Source organism: Vulpes lagopus, chromosome 10 (genome assembly GCF_018345385.1).
Source record: "Vulpes lagopus strain Blue_001 chromosome 10, ASM1834538v1, whole genome shotgun sequence".
NCBI lineage: Eukaryota > Metazoa > Chordata > Mammalia > Carnivora > Canidae > Vulpes > Vulpes lagopus.
This window is the reverse complement of record NC_054833.1, coordinates 59000385-59023404: the sequence shown is the minus strand read 5'-3', so window position 1 is coordinate 59023404 and position 23020 is coordinate 59000385. Positions and strand designations below refer to the sequence as shown.

The window sequence follows — 23020 nt, the reverse complement described above, 5'->3', positions numbered from 1 at the left end:
AGCGAGGGTGGGGTTAGGGTACCATGGCATCAAGAGAAGGTGATTTAAAGCATGGTGGCCCGCAAGCACCTTCTCCCAGTAGAAGCGCAGCTGGCTGAGCCAGTCGAAGGAGCTCATGTCCATGAGGCCGCTCTTGTACAGCTTCTCCAGCACGTCCCGGGCATGGACTTCTATCGTCACCAGTGCCACAATTTTCAGCCGCATGATTTTGGTCAAGTTCCCCCTGATGGCTTCTGAATACTTATTCAGCACCGACACCTGTGGGATGAGGAGGCAGGGAAGAAAGCAGAGGGGGCAAGGCAACCAAACCCTGACCACGCCTCATCCCAGCCTCACCCGACTTCCCATCCCAGCGCTGATCCCAAACCCCTGAGATTCCTGACCCCCAACATCCACCAGGCAAATGCCCTTCTGAGCCTCCCAGACTTTCATCGCCAGACTTCTGCCACAAGGCACCCTTGCTGTGACCCTAGCTCCGACCCATAGGGCTCCTCACCTGCTTCTTCTTCATGACCTTGAGGATTTTCTTGTCTCCTCGCTCCTTAGCTGTCAGCAGACACTTGGTGACATCTGCCGTCCACTGGATCTGACTGGCAGTGATCACCATCTGGGACACATGCAGAGGCTGGATCTGCTGGCCACCCCCGCAGCCCAGCTCCCAAACCCCTGCCTCTTCCTGTGCCTGGTGCTACTCCTCTCTCCATACACTTCATCTGCTTTGAAGGATGGGGCACAGGCCTACAGGCAGGAGCTAAGCATCTAGCACTCAGGGTGGCAAGGCCTTTGCCCAGAACAGGGGCAAGAAGCTTGCATTTGGTGAGACTCAACATTCTGTCTTGACATTTGCTGCTCCCCTTCAGCCCTTTCTTATTCCACGGTTTCTGCTGACCCCAGCTCACCTGGCCAGCCCACTCCTTCACCCATTTGTCCCTCTTGTTAAGAAACTTCTTGAGGGCCAGGCGACAGTTCCGGAGAAGGTCCCGTAGGGTCACCTTCATGGTCCGTTCCACATCACCAAGCCAGGACTGGGGGGAGGGGACAGGGCCTTAGGGCCAGAGACAAGCATCCCCAGAGGGCAGGGGTTTAGGAAACGGGACTCCAAGGCTTTGGGCCCCAGAGACAAGCCCAGGCTAGGCAGCAGCTGGCTGGGGTCCCTGAGGGACCTGGAGGCTAGGAGGCAGGCTGTCTGCTTTTCAGGTTCAGGGGAGAGCTTAGGGTTTTTAGCAATGGCAGGTGGGAGGGGGAAAGTGACCAATGTGCCTTCACAGAAAGGTTCTCTCCTCACAGAGCCAAGCAAACTCTCCAAGGGGAAGAAGAGTCAGCTAGATTTTTAGACCCTCACTACTACTCACCTCCACGGGCCCTTCTAGAAGTACTGGGTGGAGGAAATCAATGTACTCGCCATCACCCGAGAACATTCCTACAGCTTCCCATTTGCTGCTGGGTCCCCCAACCTATAAAAACGGGAAGCTCTTAATGGTCTGGCCTGCACACTCATGATATCCACCTAGAAGTTCCTGGGCCCTGTGAAGGTAGTCTCTGCTCCTCCCGCCAACCCTAATGTTAACCAATTCTAAAAAGTTCTGTCCCAGGTAATCCAGAATCATTCATGTCCCCCTCCTGTTGGGAGGGGACGGTCCCTTCCAAGGCCTGGAGTACCTCTAGGTCATCACTGTCTCTCCCCCGCCCTCCATCCCATCCTGGCTGGCTCTACTGACCTTCTGTATTCTCAGCAGTTTGATGTTGTCAAAGCATTTTTTGAGGTGGGGCTGGACAGCCTCTGGGTTGCGGGACTGGCCCAGAATCTCCAGGAGGTCATCATTGGACAGGAAGTAGAAACGGGGGAAAATATGGCGTTTGGTCTCTAGATACATATCCAGAGACTTCTGGATATCTTCCAGGACTGTGTTCATTTCTATCAAGGTGTCCAAAAGGCCTGGAATAAGAGCAAGGAATGACATTTGAGGGCCCTTTACCATGGCCCTGAGTGGATGTGGAGTGTGTGACTGTACCCACTTTGCCAGCTCTCAGATATTGGGGTACACATTGCTATAATGGTTGCTAGAAGCAGAGAAGTGTCTCCAAATCACTCTATCCTGCTTAGCCCATCCTCTTCATTAATTAATCATCAAGTGTCCATTGTACACTAGTCTGCATTTTTTTACACTATGCATTAATTATACGGTATACAGGATTCCACGAATATAGCAACATGTCATCTCCCTTTAGTCTCACAATGACAGTTCCATCCCTCCAGCTCAGCCAGTCACCTCAAGAGCTGGATATTAGAGCCAGTTCCGCATGAGCACAATCCAACAAATTAGATCATTTGATTTCAATATATATCATATGCACACATCGAAAGAAGTCTGCAGGGATCCCTGGGTGGCGCAGCGGTTTGGCGCCTGCCTTTGGCCCAGGGCGCGATCCTGGAGACCCGGGATCGAATCCCACATCGGGCTCCCGGTGCATGGAGCCTGCTTCTCCCTCTGCCTGTGTCTCTGCCTCTCTCTCTCTCTGTGACTATCATAAATAAATAAAAAAAAAATTAAAAAAAAAAAAAAAAAAGAAAGAAGTCTGCAGGCACCAGGGGTTCCAGTGTCCCTCAAGGTAGAGTGAAAAGCGCATTAGACAGAGGAGCAGAGATGGCCATTCAAACTGCTGCCCTTTCACTAACTAGCATGTCTGTTTGAGCTTTTACCTCTTTATGGGTTAAATGGTAGTAGTATCTACCTCAAAGAACAATTCCAGGTTCTAAGAAAAACAGATTCACGGTTGCAGGTTCTCAATAATCTTAGTTTCCTCCAAGCCTTGGGTTTTGATTGGTTTATTCCCTTGTTTTCCCAGTTTCTAGCTTTCTGGAGAAAATATGAATGCCCTGGAATCCAAACTCTGAGGAGATCCTCGTGCCTTCAAGTACAAAGTCCATGGGCTGCTGGGCCTCTGTGTGGCCCCTGAAGATCACAGGGTGTTTCAGTAGCAGTGGGTGAGATGAATTTGGTGCTTGTGCTCAATGAAGGGATACTTGTTTCTCTGGCTTTGCTTATAAATTGTTCCAAAATGTAATTTTGCCAATGATCTCAAATATTATTTTCTAACAAATGCATGCTGTCACTCAACTTTGCATATCCTCGTGCAGACATTGATCAGAATAATTAAAATTAAGGCTTTTTAAATACATATACCCAAGGTTCTTGGGAAAATGAAAAATCATTAAGTTGGCCCAAGGATAAACAAAGGTGTCTTCTGAACCTTGTGACAGAACTCTTCTCCTCAGGATGCCCACGCTTGGCATCCATCATCAGACCTTACTTCCTGAGTCTTGACCACACTCTACCAAAACCAACCAGCCTTTCTGTGTGTATGTCTCTCTTTCACCTCCTCACACGCCATCCCACTAGTTTACTCCACCCAAGTATTTGTTGAGTTTCACTCACTAAACTGTTATTTCATGCTCAGAAGAGGCAACGATGGTGCTGGTACAAAAGCCAGGTACCACAGCCTTTCAATAAATGAAGCATGTGGACACGACATCACACGTACTCAGCATCAACCCAGCCTCTGTCAGGATAAGAGGCTATGAAGCTCAACAGACCTGGATGGTGAGTGCTCCGGAGAGCATTGCTGTCCTTGCTCATCCGGTCCATGATGGTTTTCCAGTTGCTGTTGACCTGGTCAAAAAGGGCTGATTCACTAGGCAGCTGCTTACGGATGTCCTCTCCAAGGAAGATATTCTGAGGGGCCAAGAGTTGGGGATGAGAGGCTGTTTCTCACCTGTTCCCCACATTCTGCTCTCCACTCCCAGACCAGGAATGACAGCTAAGTGGAAGGTAAGGAGCATTAGAACCAAAGGCAAGATGCCCAAGTTCTGGAAGGACAGTTGGGACTGGGAGGCCAGATCCTGGGTTCAAGAAGAAAAATGGAAGAAGGGCTAAGGCTGCTCAAGGAGGGAACTGAACCTGAGAGGTCATCACTAAGACTCAGACACTTGGGCCCAGGGAAAGAATGACTTGAGAGGTGGGAAAACATGGCCAGTAGAGCCAATATATAGGTCATATGCAGAGAAAGGAGTAAAGGTGGTTTACAGGAGCAGCTCAGGCAGGGAGTCCTGACCTCTAGGTACATCCACTGGCGCTGCACTGTGAGCACCATCTCAACAACCTCCAAAATGAGGGAGAGGCAACGTTCCCAGTGGTCCACGTCCTTCTCAAAGGCCTTGACAAAATGAGAAGCCTTCATGGTAGACAGGGCCACCTGGTTATCTTCCAATGCCTGGAACACCTCCTCTGTGCCTCTGCAGTAGAAAACATCAGAACTGTAGTCCATCCCCATGTGCCAAACCTCCAGAGGCTATGCAGCCCAGATCATGCAGCCTGTCCCCTGCCCTGCCACCCTGAGGCCCTCACTACCTGAGTCGGTGATGGCCTTTATCCTTATAGGGCACTATGTCCAGCTGAATCACATTCCAGGTCTTGGCAATGTTCTGTAAAGCCTGGAAAAAGAAATTGGGGGACAGAACAATCCTGTTTTTAGTCCCTAGGGGGAACAGAACTCAGAGGGGCCATTGGATCCTGAAAAGCTGGCGGCAGAAGACTCAGGGAATAGGGGCTGTGGGAGGGGAATCAGTCATACCAACTCTATAGCCAGTTCTTTGGTCGCTGATGCAGAGATCTCCCCAATTTTCTCCACATGCTGGTCCCTCCCAAGGTCCACAATCTGCTCCAAGGTGAAGCTCTCAGATTCTTGATCAAACTCCCGTTGGATCTCGTCCCTGATCTGATCCCAGTGCCTGTGGCCAGGGACAGAAGGTCAGGTCATGAGGCCCGATATCAAAATCTACTAGAAAGTGTTCACATCAATCCACAGGTTTTTTTTTTCCCATTGGGACAGAATACTCCATTTACGTATTTATTCACGATTCAACACACATTTACTACATAGGCCCTAAGATGCGATCTTAGGCACTGTAAGGAGGTCAGAGATTGAGGTGTTGATTCTCTGGGAAGGGAGTTCAGACTGATCACTGCAGGTTTACTGTAGATCGTGCACAGGGCCAAGCACTTTGCATGAAATGCCCCATTTAATTCACATACCCACTGTAAAGGAGGAACTTTGGTTCTTCCTATTGGACCCAAGGAAGCTGAGCCTAGGGGAGCTTGAACAACTGAAGCAGGTGAGGTAGTCAGGTTGTACATAACCACCAGATGCTTAATGGTAAAGCACTGTCAAAATCACTGTACTGGATGCAATGGGTAAGAAATGAAATTATTTCCTTCTAAATGGATAATTATTAAAATGCCACTTATAAAAGAGTTTATTCTGTTCTCAGTGGCTTCAAAGGCCTCGTCTACAATGTAATGGATTCCACACACGTCAAAAGAGTAAAACTTGCAAAATAAAATTATAAAGTATTAGAGGAAAGTACAGAAAGAGTGCATGTTTAAATCTGGGAGGTTTGGGATCCCTGGGTGGTGCAGTGGTTTAGCGCCTGCCTTTGGCCCAGGGCACGATCCTGGAGACCCGGGATTGAGTCCCACGTTGGGCTCCCGGTGCATGGAGCCTGCTTCTCCCTCTGCCTATGTCTCTGCCTCTCTCTCTCTCTCTGTGACTATCATAAATAAATAAATAAATTTTTTAAATGCTTTAAAAAAAAATCTGGGAGGTTTTCTTCAACAAAGACCTAAAGCAAAAACCATGAAAGAAGAAAGAGATACTTTTGGCTACAAAAAAAGAAAATCTTCCAGGGGTGGCTCAGTCAGTGGCTCAGTCAGTTAAGCATCCAACTCAGTCAGTTAAGCATCCAACTCTTGGTTTTGGCTTAGATCATGATCTCAGGGTTGTGAGATCAAGCCCTGCATCCAGCTCCATGCTAAGCAGGGAGTCTGCTTGAGATTCTCTCTCTCCATCTGCTCCGCCCCCCCATATTCACTTTCTTTCTGTCTCTCTCAAATAAATAAAATCGTTTTTTGAAAAGAGAATAAAGCCTTTTGGAGACAGAAGACATAAAGCGAGGGAGATGCAGGGGGAAGGAAATAGGGAAGGAGCCAAGAAGGCTAGAAAACCCAGGACGATGCATGAGACAGAAGACTGGGCAGGCCCAAGTGAAGGCCTCCTTAGGGTGTGTGTCTGTGGGCATCACCAGGTGGTGGCCCAGGCCAGGGGATGGCCCTGAGGAGCAGAGGAGCAGCCTCACCTCTCTCTAAGGGCTGGGTTTCGAAGGTCTGAGATGACAGGCATGATCCTCTTGAACTGCTCTATTTTGGAGCGAGTGGTTTCAATAATTTCCCAGTTGCGATCCTGGGCAAAAATCAGAGGCATCAGAAGCCCTGACCACTGTCCCCACACTATCCCCCTTCCTCAGCGGGCTTATCTCCTGCTCCCCCTCCACCCTGCACACACCTTGTACTCTTTGGCCAATCTGGTGAGGCGGCGGAACAGACCATGTGCCATAGTCTCCATGGCCTCTGTCTGTAGGGTCAGGAACTGGCCAATCTTCCACTGGTTCCAGTTCTCCTCCCAGTCCCGTGTGATCTCCCAGACTTGCTGGAGTGCATCCAGCTCCTTCATGGCCAAGAGCAGAGAGGTGCATTAAGTGACAGAACACCTGCCCTCTTCCACGCTGATGACACTTAGGTCCACAGCTCCTCTCATTCTAAGAAGGCTTTCCCTCCACATAGTAGGGCTGCCTCCTCAGTTCAAACTTTTTCCCTACTCACTTGCCTTAGGATCTTGTCAAGAGACAAACACATGAAAAGATCCTTGATATCATTTGCCAAGAGTTGGACATGCAAATCAAAGCCACCTTGAGATACCACTTCACACCCAGCAGGATGACCAGGCCAAGAAATGTCATGGGGTGGGTGTGGATGAGGATGTGGAGAATTAGGAGCACTCACTTGGTGCTGGGGGGAGCATAAAACACTGCCCTGCTGGAGAAAAGAGCTTGATGGCTCTACAACAGATTAAGTGCAGAGTTGCCTCCTGACCCAGCAATTCTGCTCCTATGGCTGCACCCATGGGAACTGGGAAGGGGCCGCTGGCAGATACAAGTACACACATGTTCATAGCAGCTACACAGCTGAAAGGTAGAAATGAGCCAAATGTCCACACAACAGAAGATTTCTCAGCCATAGAAAGGATCAAAGCACCAACGTGTGCAACAATGTGGATGAGCCTCCAAAACATTATAGTGAGTCAAATAAGCCAGATCTGAAAAAGCCACATATTGTGTGGTTCCATTTATATGAAATGTACAGGGCAGGCAAATTCATGGACAGAAGATGAATCAGTGGTCATGGGAGGCTGAGGGGAGAGGGCTGTAGGTTTCCTTCTATGGTGATAAAAGTGCTTTGGAGCCAGAGCTGATGACCTCACAACATCGTAAAATGTACAAAATGCCACTAAATCATTTGCTTTAAAATGGTTATCTTGCTTTCTGAATTTTACCTCCTTTTTTTTTTTTTTTTTTTTTTTAAGGTTCTCACACTCCCATCTTCCTGGTTGGGCCCTCAGACCCCAGGCTCCTGCTCCCAGTGCCCAGCCCCGTTCACCACAGGGGCCTCGCCCAGCACACCACCTTCTCCAGGTTCTGCAGGTCCTTGGAAGCTGGCTGCTCGATCTTGAAGATGCCCAGATTGGAGCGGAGGCTGTTTTCTTCTTCCCGCATGGCATTGAGCATGGCCCGCACCTGGGCGATCTGCTCTAGGGCCGCCTGATATCCCACATTACTGGTGAAGGGGCCTGTGGGAAATTCAAGGTGAAGCTCAGGTTCCTGCTTGAGGCCATTGTCCTTTTGGGGGATCATCATGGCTCTCCTGACTCTTTGTGGGTAAATCTCCCTTCTTGCCTTGCACAACAGAGGTGGGCAGGAAAACGAGGGAATGCATTGAAAGAACAATGATTAGCCTTAGGAAAAACTCCTAATTGTGACTTGAGAATCAGAGATGGTGGGCCATGGAAAAGAAAACATGGAAAAGAAATACTGGGCAGTGTGTCGCTGACAGCAGTACCAGCCCTCTATCCCTCCCCAGCAGCCGCCTTCCTCTGCTCATCCTTGTCCCTATCTCCCAGAGAATGAGGCTTTGAAAGATTGGGTCAAAACAGCAGTAAAGAGGGAGGGGTCAAGAACAAAGTACCTTTGGATTCAAAGTCTTCCAAAAGATTATGTGCTTTCTTCTTAAAATCGTCAGCTGAGTGGATGAGGCCTGTCTTGAATTTATCCTTGTGTTTCTTCAGCATTTGCTCACTGTCCAGCAGGATTTGTTGGAATATGACCCACTCCCCATTGAGACTGTCCAACATCTCCAGGACCTGAGGACATGAAGGAGGGGATGATGAGCCATGAGCAGGAGGTCTGTCCTCCTCACCTATGCTCTTAAGGCTTCTTTTCTGACCCTGTGGACCAGAGTCTGTGACCATGTTCTACATGCAGTGAGGCCCAAAGACATGAAGCCACGGCTTCTGGGACAAAGAGGAACCCATCACCTGACCCAAAATATCATTTGAGGTCTTTGGCTCTCTCAGAGGCCTTGGAATCTCACAACTTCTGCCCAGATCACTTCTCTGCTGCCCCTCCTGGTGACACAGGGCCTGCTACGTGGGGGTTCACTCTTTCCCCCAATCCACGGCTGGTATGAGCCCAACTCCAGCAGACCGTCTGCCATGGGAACTCACGTTTTCCTGAACTAGCACCTCGTACTTCTCAAGAATGGTGAATTGCTCGTGTATGGGGGGGATCTGGGCCTCCAGGTTGGGCAGGTCATGCTGCAGGGTTTCCATGAGTTGCAGGCTGACCCCTAGTTCCTCCAGCGTCTGTGGGGGATGGCTGATTCTGAAGTCAGGCCAAAGAGAATGTTGGTGAGCAGAAGGGACCAGGCCTGCCCTCCCACACTCCTGCCGCCCTGTGCCAGCGCCCATACTTCTCTGCATTGTCCCGCAGGTAGGTGTGAAGCTCCAGGAGGCGCCGGGCTGCCATCTCCTTGAGCAGAGTCGTGAACTTGTTCTGCCACTCATTGCAGTGCTGCACCAGTGAGAACTTGAGGTGTGAGCAGTCCAGCAGCACAAACTGAATGTTGAGGACCGTCTCCTCCTTCTGCACATTATTGGCAACCTCCGTGTAGCTGCAAGGGGCCATGTCCCCATGAGGGTGGGTTTTTTTTTTTTTTTTTTTTTTAGCAGACAAGCCTACTGCCCTGTTGCCAGTTCAAGTGCTGGCTTCCTACCCCTACACCCATGAAGGGTGCTCCTTGGGTCTCCCATTTCAATCCACTCCAGCCATATGGCTGGGATCGTATCATTTTCCCCACCCCTACCTACTAGGCAGCAGTCAGACTCTGGCATTCAAGGCTTGAGGATCTGAGTTGAGTACCCAGTGCTGCTCCCTAACTCCATGACCTCAGATGGGTTATTGAAACTGTCTGGGCCCCACTTTCTTGTTTTTTAAGAATTTATTTATTTATTCATGAGAGATACAGATAGAGGCAGAGACACAGGCAGAGGGAGAAGTAGGCTCCCTGCAGGAAGCCCGATGCAGGACCCAATCACCGAACCTGGGATCACACCCTGAGCCAAAGGCAAATTCTCAACTGCTGAGTCACCCAGGCATCCCCCCACTTTCTTATTTCTTATTATCACATGGTGATAATAAAAGAACCCATGTCATGAGGCTGTCAAGAGAATTACATTGTCTACTCTACATAAATCCCTGGGCGCCCTTCCTTTCCTGCCCCTGTGTTCTAGAACACTCACTGCTCGGTGAGCATATGCACATGTTATCACCTTCATGCCTCTCTCACACCATGTTCTCTACCTGAAATGCCCTCCCACTGCCCATTTCTGCCTGTGGGAATCCTACCCACTCCATAAAGCCCAGCCCCAGCCATTCCCTCCAAGTAGCCTCTCCTAATGTCCTGGCTGGAGTGGTCTGTCCTTCCACTGACCTGTGCTGATGCTCTGTACACCTTAATTACAGTCCTTATCACACTGCCACTTGAATAATGAGTACAATTGACAGTGCTTTAGAGTTTGCAAAGTGCTTTCACATAGATTTCATGACCTCACAACCTTGAAAGGTAGGAAGGGTCATATCTGCTCCCCAGGAATCTGAGGCCCAGAGAGCAGAGTAACCTGGCTGTGGTGCCGCAGCCCATGAGGGGTAGGGCTGGGATCTCAAGCATCTTCAGGACACCACTGCTGCTGCTCTCTCAGGGACACCTTCACCTTCCCTCCTGGGCTATATCCCTTAAAAGAAAATCCTGTTCATTTCTTTATTCCTCACTTCCCATTCATGACACAGTGGGGTTTACTGAGTGAATAAAGAGAGGACAGAGAGATGGGAGCTCAGAGCAAGACTCAGGAATGATCTTCGATGAAACTCTAATCTGCCTTCTTAAAATGGAGGTGCTCGCTTCTCACCCTTCAAAACTTTATGTTTCTTCTTTCCCACCAGGACCCTGTAGGTGACCCCTCCACGCACACACACACACACACACACACACACACAAAGGCTTTTCCCCTAAATTTTGTCCAGCTCTTATGCGGTCCCCACCCCATGAGAAATAAAGGTCCTGGAGTGCCTGGGTGGCTCAGTGGTTGAGCGTCTGCCTTTGGCTTAGGTCGTGATCCTGGAGTCCTGGAGCCTGCTTCTCCTTCTGCCTCTCTCTGTGTGTCTCTCATGAATAAATAAAATCTTTACAAAAAACAAAAACAAAACAAAACAACAACAAAAAAAATAAAGGTCCAATGCTCTAGCTCCTGATCTTCTCCCATAGTTGAGGACACAAATTTTCTACAGCTCTCCCTACCCCAGGGAGAGCTTCCAGGGTTTGTATTCCTGGACCTCCTCCCAGGATTCTATGCTTCACAGAGACAGAGCTTCACAGCCACCAGAGCTTCACACTCCTTACCGGGCAATGTCAGCATCAAAAGAAGAGACAGGGGGGTTGAGACGCTGATAGCGGCGAATAAAAGAATCCTTGTTGATCTCCCAGATCTCCCGATACAAATCCCAGGTCTTGAGGTAATTCTGTAGTAGGCTTGCGTTGTTGGTCATGCCACTGCTGATCTGGGCCTGGATCTTCTTGATGTCCTCATCTCGCTCTTCAAGAACCAGCAAAATGTTTCTCACTCACTTACAGCCCAACCCAAGCTCCAGCCTCTGTGTTGGCCACCGGACCCTCCTCACCACCTCCCAAAAGAAATTTGGCTCAAACATGAACATTAATGAACAGAGGGAGAGGTGGAAAGTAAAAATAGGACTCCAGCCTAGGATTCAGATGGGTACCTCCTATCCTGCCCCAGTCCCAAACTCATCCTTCCTAATCTCCCACCCTAATCCCAAAGTCCTTGAGCATTAGTCTCCTACTCTCCACTCTGACTGCCACCCTTGCTCCCTTCCCCAGTCTGGTCCCTGATCTGGCACCAAACCTGGCCTTCCCAGCATCATGTGTCTGGAAACATCATGTGTCCCAGCATCTTCCCTGGCCTCTCCTCCTGGCTCTGCCCATCCTTAAGTCTCTGATACCCCTGCACCCAGTGCCCTCCCCACCGCCCACTCACCCACGATTACATGGATGGGGTCACGATGAAACTTGCGCTTGATGAGAATTTCTGGGAGGTGGCGGAAGACAGAGATGGTGGAGAAGAGGTGGTGGCCAATGTCATTGACTACACCTGCCAGAGTCTGCAGAGTTGGTGAGAATTCCACCTGGGGGGCAGGGGACACAGGGGAGAGAGCCTTAGCCTGGCTGGAAGAGACCAGCCTCAGGGCTGGTAAAGTTGAACACCTCAGAACCAGCCCTGGAGGGGCCATAAGATGAAGTCACAGCTAAGGGCTGAGGTTAAGGGTTGAGGGAAACTGAAAACAGAGTCTGAGAGTTTTGGAACATGAGGAGTAAAGGTCCTCACCTGTGCCACACCTCCCTGCATGTCATTCTGCAAAATGACCAGGACTTGGAAGAGTGGGTTGGGTGTGGTCTTTCCATCCCCATTGATGGCCTTGGACAGTTCTAGTAGCGACCACTTCACATTCAGGCGCAGGGCATCCTCCATCATGTGGTCCAGCCGGATTGTGTACAGCATCCACTGCTGCTGAATCTGGGTGGAGAGGGAAACCCTCAGGGGAGATGGGGCAGGTCCTGGGGAATAGGAACCAGCAAGAGGGGAAGGAAACGAGCTAAAGACAAAGGTAGGATTCTGAGTCCCAAAGGAAGAAGGTCTGCAAAACTGAAGGCTGGGTGCACCCAAAAGTAGAGCTGTGCATCTGAGAAACACCCACCAAAAGTAGGAGGGAAGAACCGAGAGAAAGTTCTGATGGCACCAGGGACCTCACCTAGCCCCAAAGCCTTGACACCAGGACCCCCCACCTCAGAGCCATCATTCTTGAAGACTTCGTAGGAGTTGGTCATGATGGCCACCACATCCTGGTGCAGGCTCATCAATTTCTGCTGCACAGCTGTCCGGTGCTCCTGCTGGTCCTCCTCAAATTCCAGGTCTCTGTACACCCGCTTGTCGCTGATGTGCACCAACAGCGTCTCGGATATCTCTTGGGCTCGCCAGCCAATGGTCAGAGTGGAGGCCTTGAACTCGTTCACAATGGCCTGCAACTAGAGGCAGACCACACACATGGGTGTGGGAGGGGTGCTCAGTTTGGGAAGGAACCCTCTGGGCCTAGTTCTAGCCTCCCACCTGTCCTATCACTAGACTTGCTGAGATTAGAAATAAAAATAGAAGTCCTGGGGCACCTGAGTGTCTTAGTTGGTGGAGCATCTACCTTCAGCTTGAGTCATGATCATGTGTTGGGCTCCCTGCTCAGCGGGGAGTCTTCTCCTCCCTCTGCCCCTCCTCCCGCTCATGTACACTTGAGCATGAGCACCTCTCAAATATATAAATAAGATCTTAAAAATAAAAATAAATAAAAGTCTTCCATAAGCACAGTTGGCTTCTTTCCCACCACCCCCTGGTCTCTCCAGCACTAGCCAAGACTCAGGTACTGATTATCCATGCAGTGGCCTTTGGGTGAGCCTCGCCAACCTCCAGAGGCCCATGATTGTGACCCACCTTGCTGGCGTGTATACGGCATTCTGTGATGAAGAAGGCACTGGCCCCCTTCAGGGCCCAATGCAGTTTCTTGAGTCCAGGGTGGATCTTCTTATCCAGGAACCGGATGCGTTCTTTGAAGAGGGCCTGCTCGTCTGGGGACAGCATGGCAATGATCCTGTGCATGAGAGGAGACCAGCAGCTGGCGGGACAAGCTCTGCAGGCCTCTCCTCCACAACAGGAGACCTGGTGGAGAACTCTGGAAGCTCACAAGGCTGAACTGTGCTTTCCAAGAAAACTTCTGGTGGTAGTGGAAACACTCTACAATTTGTGCTGCCCACACATAGTCACCACTAACTGTGTGTGGCTGTGGAGCACTTGAAACGTGGCCTGTGCCAATGAGGGACTCGATTTTTAAGTTTTCTTGAATTCCAAGTAATTAATTAAAATAGAAATAGCCATGTGCAACCAGTGGCTGCTATGCTGGACAGGGCGGTTCTGGACACCCAAATAAGGATGTTTTCTCCACTCCTTGCTCCACCCACTTGGACCTTAATGGGGCTGAGAAAGGCACTCAACCCAGAGCAAAGCCTCACTCCAGAGAGAAGTATCAAGGGTAGTAAGAGAAGGGGTCCCTGTGTGGCCTCGGTTCAATGAAGAGGATGTTATCTCGTGCCCACAATCTTAATGCACCCCCCTTCACTCCTAGAAGTGACCCGGGCCCACAGTACACATGGTCCCAGTGCCCTGTGAGGTTGGAGAGGACCTGGTTTGGGTTGTTTTGCCCTCTACCCTGAAGCTATAAGACAAAAGTGCAAGGGACAGGAATAATCACAGGGCCACATGAGAGAGTAGGAGAAAGAATTTTCTTGAGATGGTAAAAAGTAAAGGATAGATCCCACAGGAGATAGATGACATCACGGGACAGATAAGACGCAGACGAGGCCCAGAACACACGCAGAAGGCCCACTGAGGACTGCAGCCTTACCGATTGTAGTCTCGAGCCACCAGTAACAGGTTTTCCCGAAGAATGCGCAGGTCCTCTGCACGCTCGGCTACGTTCATCACGTAATGGGGCGTCTCAAAGAGCAGCCGTTCCCAGTAGTCAATCTCCACAAAGAGAATCAGCAGGGACCTCAGGGAAAAAAGAGCCAGGCAACTCTGGGAAATGCTCTGGGGCCTGGACAGGAGCCAGTAGGGGCACCAGGGCAGTGGGCCAGGGAGGCACAGAGAGGGTTAGGCGTAGGAAATGAAGCAACGCCTCCAGGTAAAAGAAGGCTGGCTGGACTCACTGACCTTTGCTGCCCTCCCCAAACCATTACAAGAGGAAAGGGGGTTCTGGTGTGTTTAGGGCATAAGCTCCCTTCCAGGCAGATTGGAAGCTGAGAGGCCAATGGCTAAGGAACAGAACCAGCATCCTCAGCCGGCCATGGAGACAGTGGAGAGGCCACTCCATTCATGCCCAGGGTGGTGTCTCCAAGTGTCTCAGGAGGGGGAGGTGGGACCGCAACACCAAGATTGTGGAAATGGTTCCCCACCTGTCCCCTGCCCCCCCCCCCCATTATTCTGCACAGTTAAGCAAGTGGCCTCCTCATCCCAGCATTAGATGGAAGTCTTCTTGTCTGGAGATGCTTTGCAGAGACAGGCAGACAGAGGGTCTTGGACTGGGGACCCCAAGTCCAGTGGAAGGAAGAGGTAGTAGTGAGAGGAGGGGGCGTGACGGGCCCATGTGCACACTGAATGTTAAGACCACCGGCCTTCTTTCCCACCCAGCAATGGGCACTCGGGCAGCTCCGACCAGTGTCCAGAAAGAAGTCTGGAAGACGGTTTTCTGTGACCTCTGGCCCAGCTAGAGGTGAGTCCCAAGGATGGTGACCTCAGGAGTCCCCTCAAGACAGCCCACCAGATAAGCCTGCAGTGAAGCTCACAGGTGATAAACCCCACGACCTGCTCAGGAGAGCTCCCAACCACTCTCCAGCTCCCTGCCCTTGAAGATGGACAACCAAGGATCACAAAACACTGGGCTCTGTCCTTCCCAGCAGAGGAAGGTGGAAGCCAAAGCAAACAAACAGAAGCAAAGAAACTATGAGGAGAGACAAGGGGACAAGGGCCACGCAGAAGGATAAGAGCCGTCCCACACAAAGAAAAAAAACTAAAAAAAAAAAAACTGTGAATATCCTGAGAGAGAGAAAAGAGACAAAAGAGCATCCGTGACCCAAACCCCAGATGCTATAGAAGGGAACACCCAGAGAGCTCTCGGAGGTTCAAGAGGATAACAGGATGTTAACAAACCAACAAACCCATTAACAATGAAATCAACAGAAATCTCTTGGAAAGTAGAGAAAAAGACACAGAGATGGAAGGCAGAGAGGACTCTTCTGAATAAAGGAATAGAAAAGCCTCCATTAATAATGTTTCTAGTAGGGCATCTGGGTGGCTCAGTGGTTGAGCATCTGCCTTTTGGTTCAGGGTGTGATTCCTGGGGTGCTGGATTGAGTCCCGCATTGGGCTCCCTGCAGGGAACCTGCTTTTCTCTCTGTGTCTCTCATGAATAAATAAAATCTTTTAAAAATAATAATGTTTATATTTATATTAATTATATGTTGGAATGAGAATATTTGGGGCAATACTGGATTGAGGATTAAAATCACTTTCAGCTGTTTCTTGTTCCTTTGTTAAATGCAATCCCAGAGAAATCTGCATTGCACATGTGGCTGTCCTACCCAGGGAGTTCTGGCCCTTCCCTCCCGGCTGTCAGGCTGTCACTCCCATGTCCTGCATCCTCTACCTCAGAGATCAGCCCTCAGACACCCCTCCCCGCCTGAGCCCAGCTTCCTCCTCGCTTCCAGCACTTGCTCTCCCAAAGGACCAGTTCCTTGACCTCACAAGATCTTCAGACCACTGACCACGGGCTCCCTTCCAGCCTGTGTGTCCCCTCCCATCGCTGCCTCCTCCTGCACAGACCCTGCCATCTGTTACGTTCCTGGCCCTCCTGCCACTCCTCACTTGTTCTTTAGTGTAAGCCACCTGGCGGAACCCGGACCCAGGCTAAATCTGCTGCCATCCCCCCAGGGTCCTGTGTGGGGCTCCCCACCCTGTCCTCCCTCCTGTTCTCTTGGCAATTGCCAGCAGCACCTCCCCACGCTCTCAGGCCTATCCTGCCCCATCTCTGCAGAAAGCTCACCTCCTACATCACAGACACAGAATCCACCAGGAGACTCCATGTACTTCAGGCTATAAAACCCAGAAGCCCATGTTTGTGGGCTTGGTGTGTCACACCAAGGCTTCACCTGTTTAGGGCAGAAGAGCCCCTCCTCCCACCTAAGACCAAGGCCTCTTCCTGGGCTCCATGTCCCAACACAGTTTCCTCCTGCTTCCTCAGACAGCATCCCCTCCCACTCTCTTCAACCTGCCAGTTCCATCCCATCAACAGTCAAGGAAGGCCAAGTTTCTACCATCTTGAAAAAAACAAACCAAAAACGGCCCCCCCACCCTGGACAACATATCTCCCCTGCAGGTACCTTACCTTGCATCCCGCCCCCCCCCCCCCCGCTTCTTTAAAGATTTTATTTATTTATTCATGAGAGACACACAGAAAGAGGCAGAGACACAGGCAGAGGGAGAAGCAGACTCCTCACAGGAAACCCAATGCAGGACTCCATCTCAGAACCCCGGGATTGCAACCTGAGCTGAAGGCAGATGCTCAACTACTGAGCCACCCAGGCGTTCCCACACTCCCCTTTACTGTGCACCTTCCATACAGAATTGTCCTCACGAGCTCCTCTGTCCCGAAAGCTGCCCCCTTCGCCTGCACAACTGACTTTGTCAAGTCTCTCCAGGACACCTTGTCCCCAAACCCCACAGGCCTCCTCGGGCCTGGGCCTCCCTCCTCTCTCCACAGGCCTTAACCTTGTGCTGGACTCCACCCTGCCTTGCCTTCCTCGGACATGCTCTTGTGCTCTGCCCTGCCTTTCAGTACAAGAATACTTCTGTCTCTAGAATCCCTTGGAAATCCCACCCACCTAGGCCCTGGAGATCCCGGGGAAGAATCTGCTTGCCCTGCACTTCCCTTCAATGCAGGCTCCTGGATGTTCTTCACATCCAGCACTTTCCCTGGGTGATCTTGTCCATGCCCATGGCTTCAGCTGCCTTCTAGAAGCTGCTGACCCCCCAGATCTACTTGGCTTAACGTGAGCTCTAGACTTGTATGCCCAACTGCCTTCTAGATGTCTCCCCACCTTGGCCTACAAGCACCTCCCATGTGTCCAGAAACAAACTCATCATCTGCAGAGCAGATGCATGCAGGGAGCTCCTGTCTCTGTGAATAGCCCTGTCCCACACCCTAAACCAGAGCCAAGTGTCTTCCCTCAGCCTCACCTTCCAGCATCCAACTGACTACCAACTCCTTCAAGTTTTAGAGTCAAGCAAAGTACAGAAATTCTACCTCCAAGGCACCTGTAGCTCAGGTGTGGTGCTAAATGGCAATGGACGCTCAGGTGTACCAAAATCAAAGTTTTCAATATAAAAACCATAACCAGTTAAACATTATCATGGAGGAAAAGAGACCCATGACAATTAAAACAATAAAAATAAAATACAAAAATTAACCAATTAACAAGAATTCTTTATATATAACATTTTTATGCAAATTTATATATATTATGATATCTCTTGTCAATTAGTCAATTTATATGGAAAAATTATTTATAGACATGTTATATGGATTTAAATACATTGAAAGAAAAAATGCTATTCTTGGGTAGAAAGATTCAAACCTTAAACATGTTCATTCTTCTTAAGTTAACCTATAAATTTAACCCAATCCTTGTTCTTATAAAAATAGGAACGGAACTATTTTTGGAACTAAACAGATTGATTCTAAAGTTCTTATGGGAAATAAATATTAAAAAATCCCCAAAAACTCTGCAAATGGAGAGGAATGAGGTCAATAATTAAAGCAGTTTGGTCCCTTCATATGAACAGACAGACATACCAGCACAGAAAAGTGATTCCTGAAATAGACACAACTCTCGATGGGAATTTGTTATGTTATATAAATGAGATCGGGTCAACTGGCTAGCCATCTGGGGATTAAGAAACACAACAATCCAGTCACATGTGCAGTTCTCTCCCTACACCAAAATAAGTTTCACATGGATCAAACATCTACATGTAAAGAATAAAATCATAAAACGCCAGAATAAAATATAGAATATTTTCAAAATTAAAAATGCTTCAATTCTTTAAAAAAAAAAAGCTTGAATAAAAATCACGTGATTTGTAAAATCTGTGTGGTTTCTCTCTCTCTCTCTCTCTCTCTCTCTCTTTCTCTCTTTCTCTCTCTCTCTCTTCTTTTAAAGGAAATTGCATTTTTAAATCACAGACAATCAAAAGCCCCACAACCTGGAGATGCTCTCATGAAACTCTGGGTTCTGAATATTACTGAAACGCCACTTGGAAGCACATGAGGTAAAAATTCCAGAATATTTTGTGTCTTCTCTACAGGTAAGGACTGAAATAATAATATAAGAAATATTATCATGGGATGCCTAGGTGGCTCAGTGGTTGAGTGTCTGCTTTTGGCTCAGGGTGTGATCCCAGGGTCCGCATCAGGCTCCTTGCAGGGAGCCTGCTTCTCCCTGTGCCTGTGTCTCTGCCTCTCTCTGTGTCTCTCATGAATAAATAAATTAAAAAAAAAAAAAGAATATCACATTTGAAGTTTTGCAGAGGGTTATATTTCAAGTGAATAGGCCTCTCTCACATGTGAACAAACAGTAGATCACCAGGCATTTAAGGGAAATCTCCAGAATAAAAGAGATAAAAGAGAGAGGTCAAAACAAAGGAAAGTTACTTTCAATCTAGGATTCCAAATACAGCCAAATGTCCAATAAGGGGAGGGGAGAAAAAATTGTGGTCAATCACATAAAAACACAAAAAATTTGCCTCCCATGCACCATTTCCCAGAAAGCTACTAAAGAGTGCACTCCGCCAAAACGAGGGCATAAACCAAGAAAGAGGAAGACAAAGGAAACAGGAAATTCAAGGAGAGAAGAGGCTCAGCAGGGAAGCTCCAGGCTGATACCCTGATATAGCAGGCCTCAAAACCAACCAACTGCACCGATGCAGGAGGAAGGGGAGTTCTAGCAGGGGTAGCTCAAAGAAAAATATGAAAATCATGACCTCCCTTACCAGTCAGAGAGTGAGGAAAAATATTACCACTCTGGGAGAATTAACAATAGCAAACAATGTGCTCACAAAAATAGTAAGGCGATTGTCAATTCTGAAAAGGGCAAAGATCAGACAAGCGAGGGAAGACATAACAAAATTCCTCTGCGCGGCAGTAAATGGGACTAACAGAGTCATGTTAAGCTAAACAGTGACCTGCCCCAAACTTGCATTATAGCTACACTGGAAGGACAGAGGGGTCTGAGTACATATGGGAACGCTTCTGGCCACATGAACATATCCTCCTGTGTTCTTCAAACTTGCGTGTGTGCGCTACCCAACACCACATCAAAATGTCATCCTGACAAGATTTTCAAAAAAACTTTAAGGCATATTGTCAAATTGTAATGCATCAGTCGATGGGAGGAACTTGGAGGATACCGTCTTGATGTTGAGCTGGAACCCTAGGAGGAACGCATCCCACAGGGATGCTCAGTCTTTGCCAGAAGCGTGTCAGTTAATTTCCAGAATGCAAATTTTATTTTATCGATAAATAAAATTTCTTTTTTAAAAAGGTTCATTTATTTATTTATTTGACACAGAGAGAGAGTGAGCGCGGACATTGACACAGGGCTCCATCTCACGACCCTGAGATCATGACCTGAGCTGAAATCAAGAGTCACATGACCAACCGACTGAGCCATCCAAGTGCCCCAACGAATAAAATGTCTTTGGAAAAAAAAATCCACCTGGGGAATGATTTCTGTAAGATATTTCATAATTGATCCTCAGAGCAGTGGTCAGGCAGCAGAGGCAAGAGAGTGAAACAAGCTGAGGTCAGTGTTGACAGCCCAGAAAGAAGTGACCCCATAGAGAAAGCCCTATGTGATGGGGAAGAAAGGAAGAAGCGAAAGCCCTACACACAGAAAGCCAACACACATTCCCGTGTCCCCTCTCCTGCTCTGGGGCACCTGCACTGCACAGAAGGGCCTGCTGCGTACATAGGGATAACACCCCTCTTCTCAGCCAGGGCAGAGACAACATCTGGAACATATTTGAGTTAAGTCCAATCTGGAAAGTTGCTCTGGCCGTAAAAACGTGGTAAAAGCCAGTTTGGACTTCAGAGTTCAAGTATGTGGGATATAAGGTGGATAAGAAAACCCCTTGTGAGATAAAAGAGGTTCTATTAGGGCCTGGAAGGCTCCCAGAACTCAGAGACAGTCGTGTAATTCTGAGTGCAGTCAGGACACTTGAAAAGTAGGCTTATTTCAAGATCTTATCTAGACCTGAATACAGAAGAGTCAGCCTGATAAAGTCATCTGCACCTCCTTGGAGAGGTGAGATAGTTTGGAAGAGCTGATTGGGTCTTGGATTTCTTTACCAGTCTGATGAACCCAGACTCTCCAAAGTCCTTCCCTGGGATCATGGGTTTGTTTTGGTTTTGGGGTTTTTTTTGTTTGTTTGTTTTTACCATACATAATTTACTGGGTTTGAGGCAGTTTTATCTTAAAACCACAAAAATGTAAAGCAGCTTATAACAGATCCCTCTAGTAAACAACCACCAAGGGACAGAAACACTTGTCTCTGGAAGAAGCGTCTCGCCATTATTTGGGTTTCAGTTAAACCCAGGCCATAAATATTTGGCCCAAAGTTGCCTTGTTAGGCTCTACTATAAAGATTATGCAAACAGTACTTTCCATAAATACCTAATGTGTTCCTCGACAGGAGATGATCACAGCAGACAGGAAAGTTTTCTCCTAAGCTTCTCTGACTCAGATGGACACTGTGCTCGGGCACCAGGTAAATGCACCACTGGGGAGGGATGGGAATAAGCTGTAGAGAGCCCACCCGAAGCCCTCTGGTACAGAATATTCAGAAGCCTTACAGAAATCGCACAACTTATAAGTCCATCAATCCTGAGCTGATTAAGTCACAGTACACCCAAATTATAGGATGCTATACACCCCAGAAAATAACTACATACTTCTCTACATACAGAATGGAAACCCACACACAAACCCAACACATACCATTAACCCTTTAAAAAGCAAGTTGCGAAAACCCTGTTTATAATGTGATTCTATTTTGTGTAGAGTGCATATTTTTTATCACCTGGTGATCAAGATTACCTCTAGAGGACAGGGCTGGGTACTGGATTTTCACTGTTTCCTGTATGTACTTCTATATCAATTTTTCTTTTACAGTGAGCATATACTATTTTTATAACTTAAAAATATCCACAGGACACCTGGGTGGCTCAGGGGTTGAGCCTTCAGCTCAGGTCATGATCCCAGGATCCAGGATCAAGTCCCACATCGGGCTCCCCACAGGGAGCCTGCTTCTCTCTCTGCCTGTGTCTCTGCCTCTCTGTGTCTCTCATGAATAAATAAATAAAATCTTTTTTAAAATACCCACTAAAGATTTTAAAAATCAAAGAAAACAAATGTATGAAGTAGGGGGTAAAAGAGAGTGGGGGGAAAAAGACCAAATCATTAAGCGTGGTTGTCTTTGAGGAAATTGTTCTCTCTTCTACTTTTTTGCATTTTGCAAATTTTCTAAACTTGTCAACACTTTTACAATGGGAAAATAAACCATTTTTAAAACTGTGGATGCACAAAACCGTGTATATAGTATGCTACTGTTTATACAAAAGGGCTATTTATGTAACTATACACTCTCGTCGCTGGAATGTTATGCAGCAAACTAGTGACAGACACAGACTCTTTAGAGAGAAACTGAGTCATGGGGTACAGCAGTGAAGCCCGATTGTTCTTTTTCTTTTGAATTTTGTAACATGTACCTTCTGTCACCCCTTGTAAAAGGCTAAAACTTTTCAAAATTAAAACTACTATTATAAAAAATAATAAAATCTAAATACTATTCTATCACCTTGCTAAGTTTGTTTTGAATGTCCTGTGTTCACAGAAGCTTTATGAGGCAATTCTTTTCAAGGGAAAGTAATGTTTGCTGATTGTTGTTTGCTCATCGTGAGGACTTCCACATATGCCATCTCGCCTCGTGACCTCAGAAAATGATTTTTGGAGTAGATAAGGAGACTCCAGCTCAGAGGAATTCGGTGGCTTGCCTGAGGTCACAGAGCAAAGCAGATCTGCTCCAGGGTTCAGATTCTGCCCTGAGGATGTGGGGGTGGTCAACCTGTGACACCTCTTGACCTTTGGCTCAACCTTTATCTTCTCTCATACTTAAAATGTAAATATGGATCATTAGTGCTAATATGCTTCTGTTATTTGAACACAATCCTCTGATTCTGGGGGAGAATAAAGCAACTGCTGTTGGGGCTGTGCATGTTCATCCTGGTGTCAATGCAATCACGTCCAACTGTCTTGTCCATCCATCTGTCCATTGTCTCTCTTAGCACATTGCCTTTGGAGGCAGCCAGCTTGACAGAGCTGTGTGTCTTGCAGATTCAACCATGTTGTGTGCTTGCAAATGTTTCAGCCAGGGTGATACTGGCCTTGTCTCTGTCTTCTTAAAATCATAGTGCTGGGGGCCGCTGAGTGGCTCCGTGGTTGAGCATCTGCCTTTGGCTCAGGCTGTGACCCTGGGGTCCTGGGATCGAGTCCCACATTGGGCTCCCGTGCTTCTCCCTCTGCCTGTGTCTCTGCCTCTCTCTCTGCGTCTCTCATGAATAAATAAAGAAAATCTTTCTTTAAAAAATCATAGTGCTGACTTATGAAGCCGGTCTTATATGCTGCTGCTCAGTCGTACCTCAAAAACCCTTGTGCCTTACCAAAGCCACTCTCTGATACCCCTCTCTAGCCAAAGGCACTGTGGAGGCCAAGAAAAATTAAGGCCATTC

The 23020-nt window shown here is 48.2% G+C and overlaps 1 protein-coding gene across 1 annotated transcript in view; it reads right to left on the bottom strand.

Annotated features, from left to right (window-relative positions):
* DNAH2 (dynein axonemal heavy chain 2) overlaps positions 1–23020 on the bottom strand; it is an 87983-nt gene that overhangs the window by 43332 nt on the left and 21631 nt on the right. Inside the window, exons 13-33 of the mRNA XM_041770369.1 lie at positions 14024–14170; positions 13057–13213; positions 12363–12602; positions 11905–12093; positions 11557–11704; positions 10905–11097; positions 8919–9119; positions 8674–8830; positions 8136–8310; positions 7577–7740; positions 6400–6561; positions 6194–6297; positions 4633–4789; positions 4410–4492; positions 4114–4294; positions 3596–3734; positions 1719–1936; positions 1353–1454; positions 900–1025; positions 497–607; positions 70–258 (exon numbers count right to left, since the gene is read on the bottom strand). Of these exons, the coding sequence (XP_041626303.1) occupies positions 70–258; positions 497–607; positions 900–1025; positions 1353–1454; positions 1719–1936; positions 3596–3734; positions 4114–4294; positions 4410–4492; positions 4633–4789; positions 6194–6297; positions 6400–6561; positions 7577–7740; positions 8136–8310; positions 8674–8830; positions 8919–9119; positions 10905–11097; positions 11557–11704; positions 11905–12093; positions 12363–12602; positions 13057–13213; positions 14024–14170 (3343 nt within the window). The remainder of the gene's footprint in view (positions 1–69; positions 259–496; positions 608–899; positions 1026–1352; positions 1455–1718; positions 1937–3595; positions 3735–4113; positions 4295–4409; positions 4493–4632; positions 4790–6193; positions 6298–6399; positions 6562–7576; positions 7741–8135; positions 8311–8673; positions 8831–8918; positions 9120–10904; positions 11098–11556; positions 11705–11904; positions 12094–12362; positions 12603–13056; positions 13214–14023; positions 14171–23020) is intronic.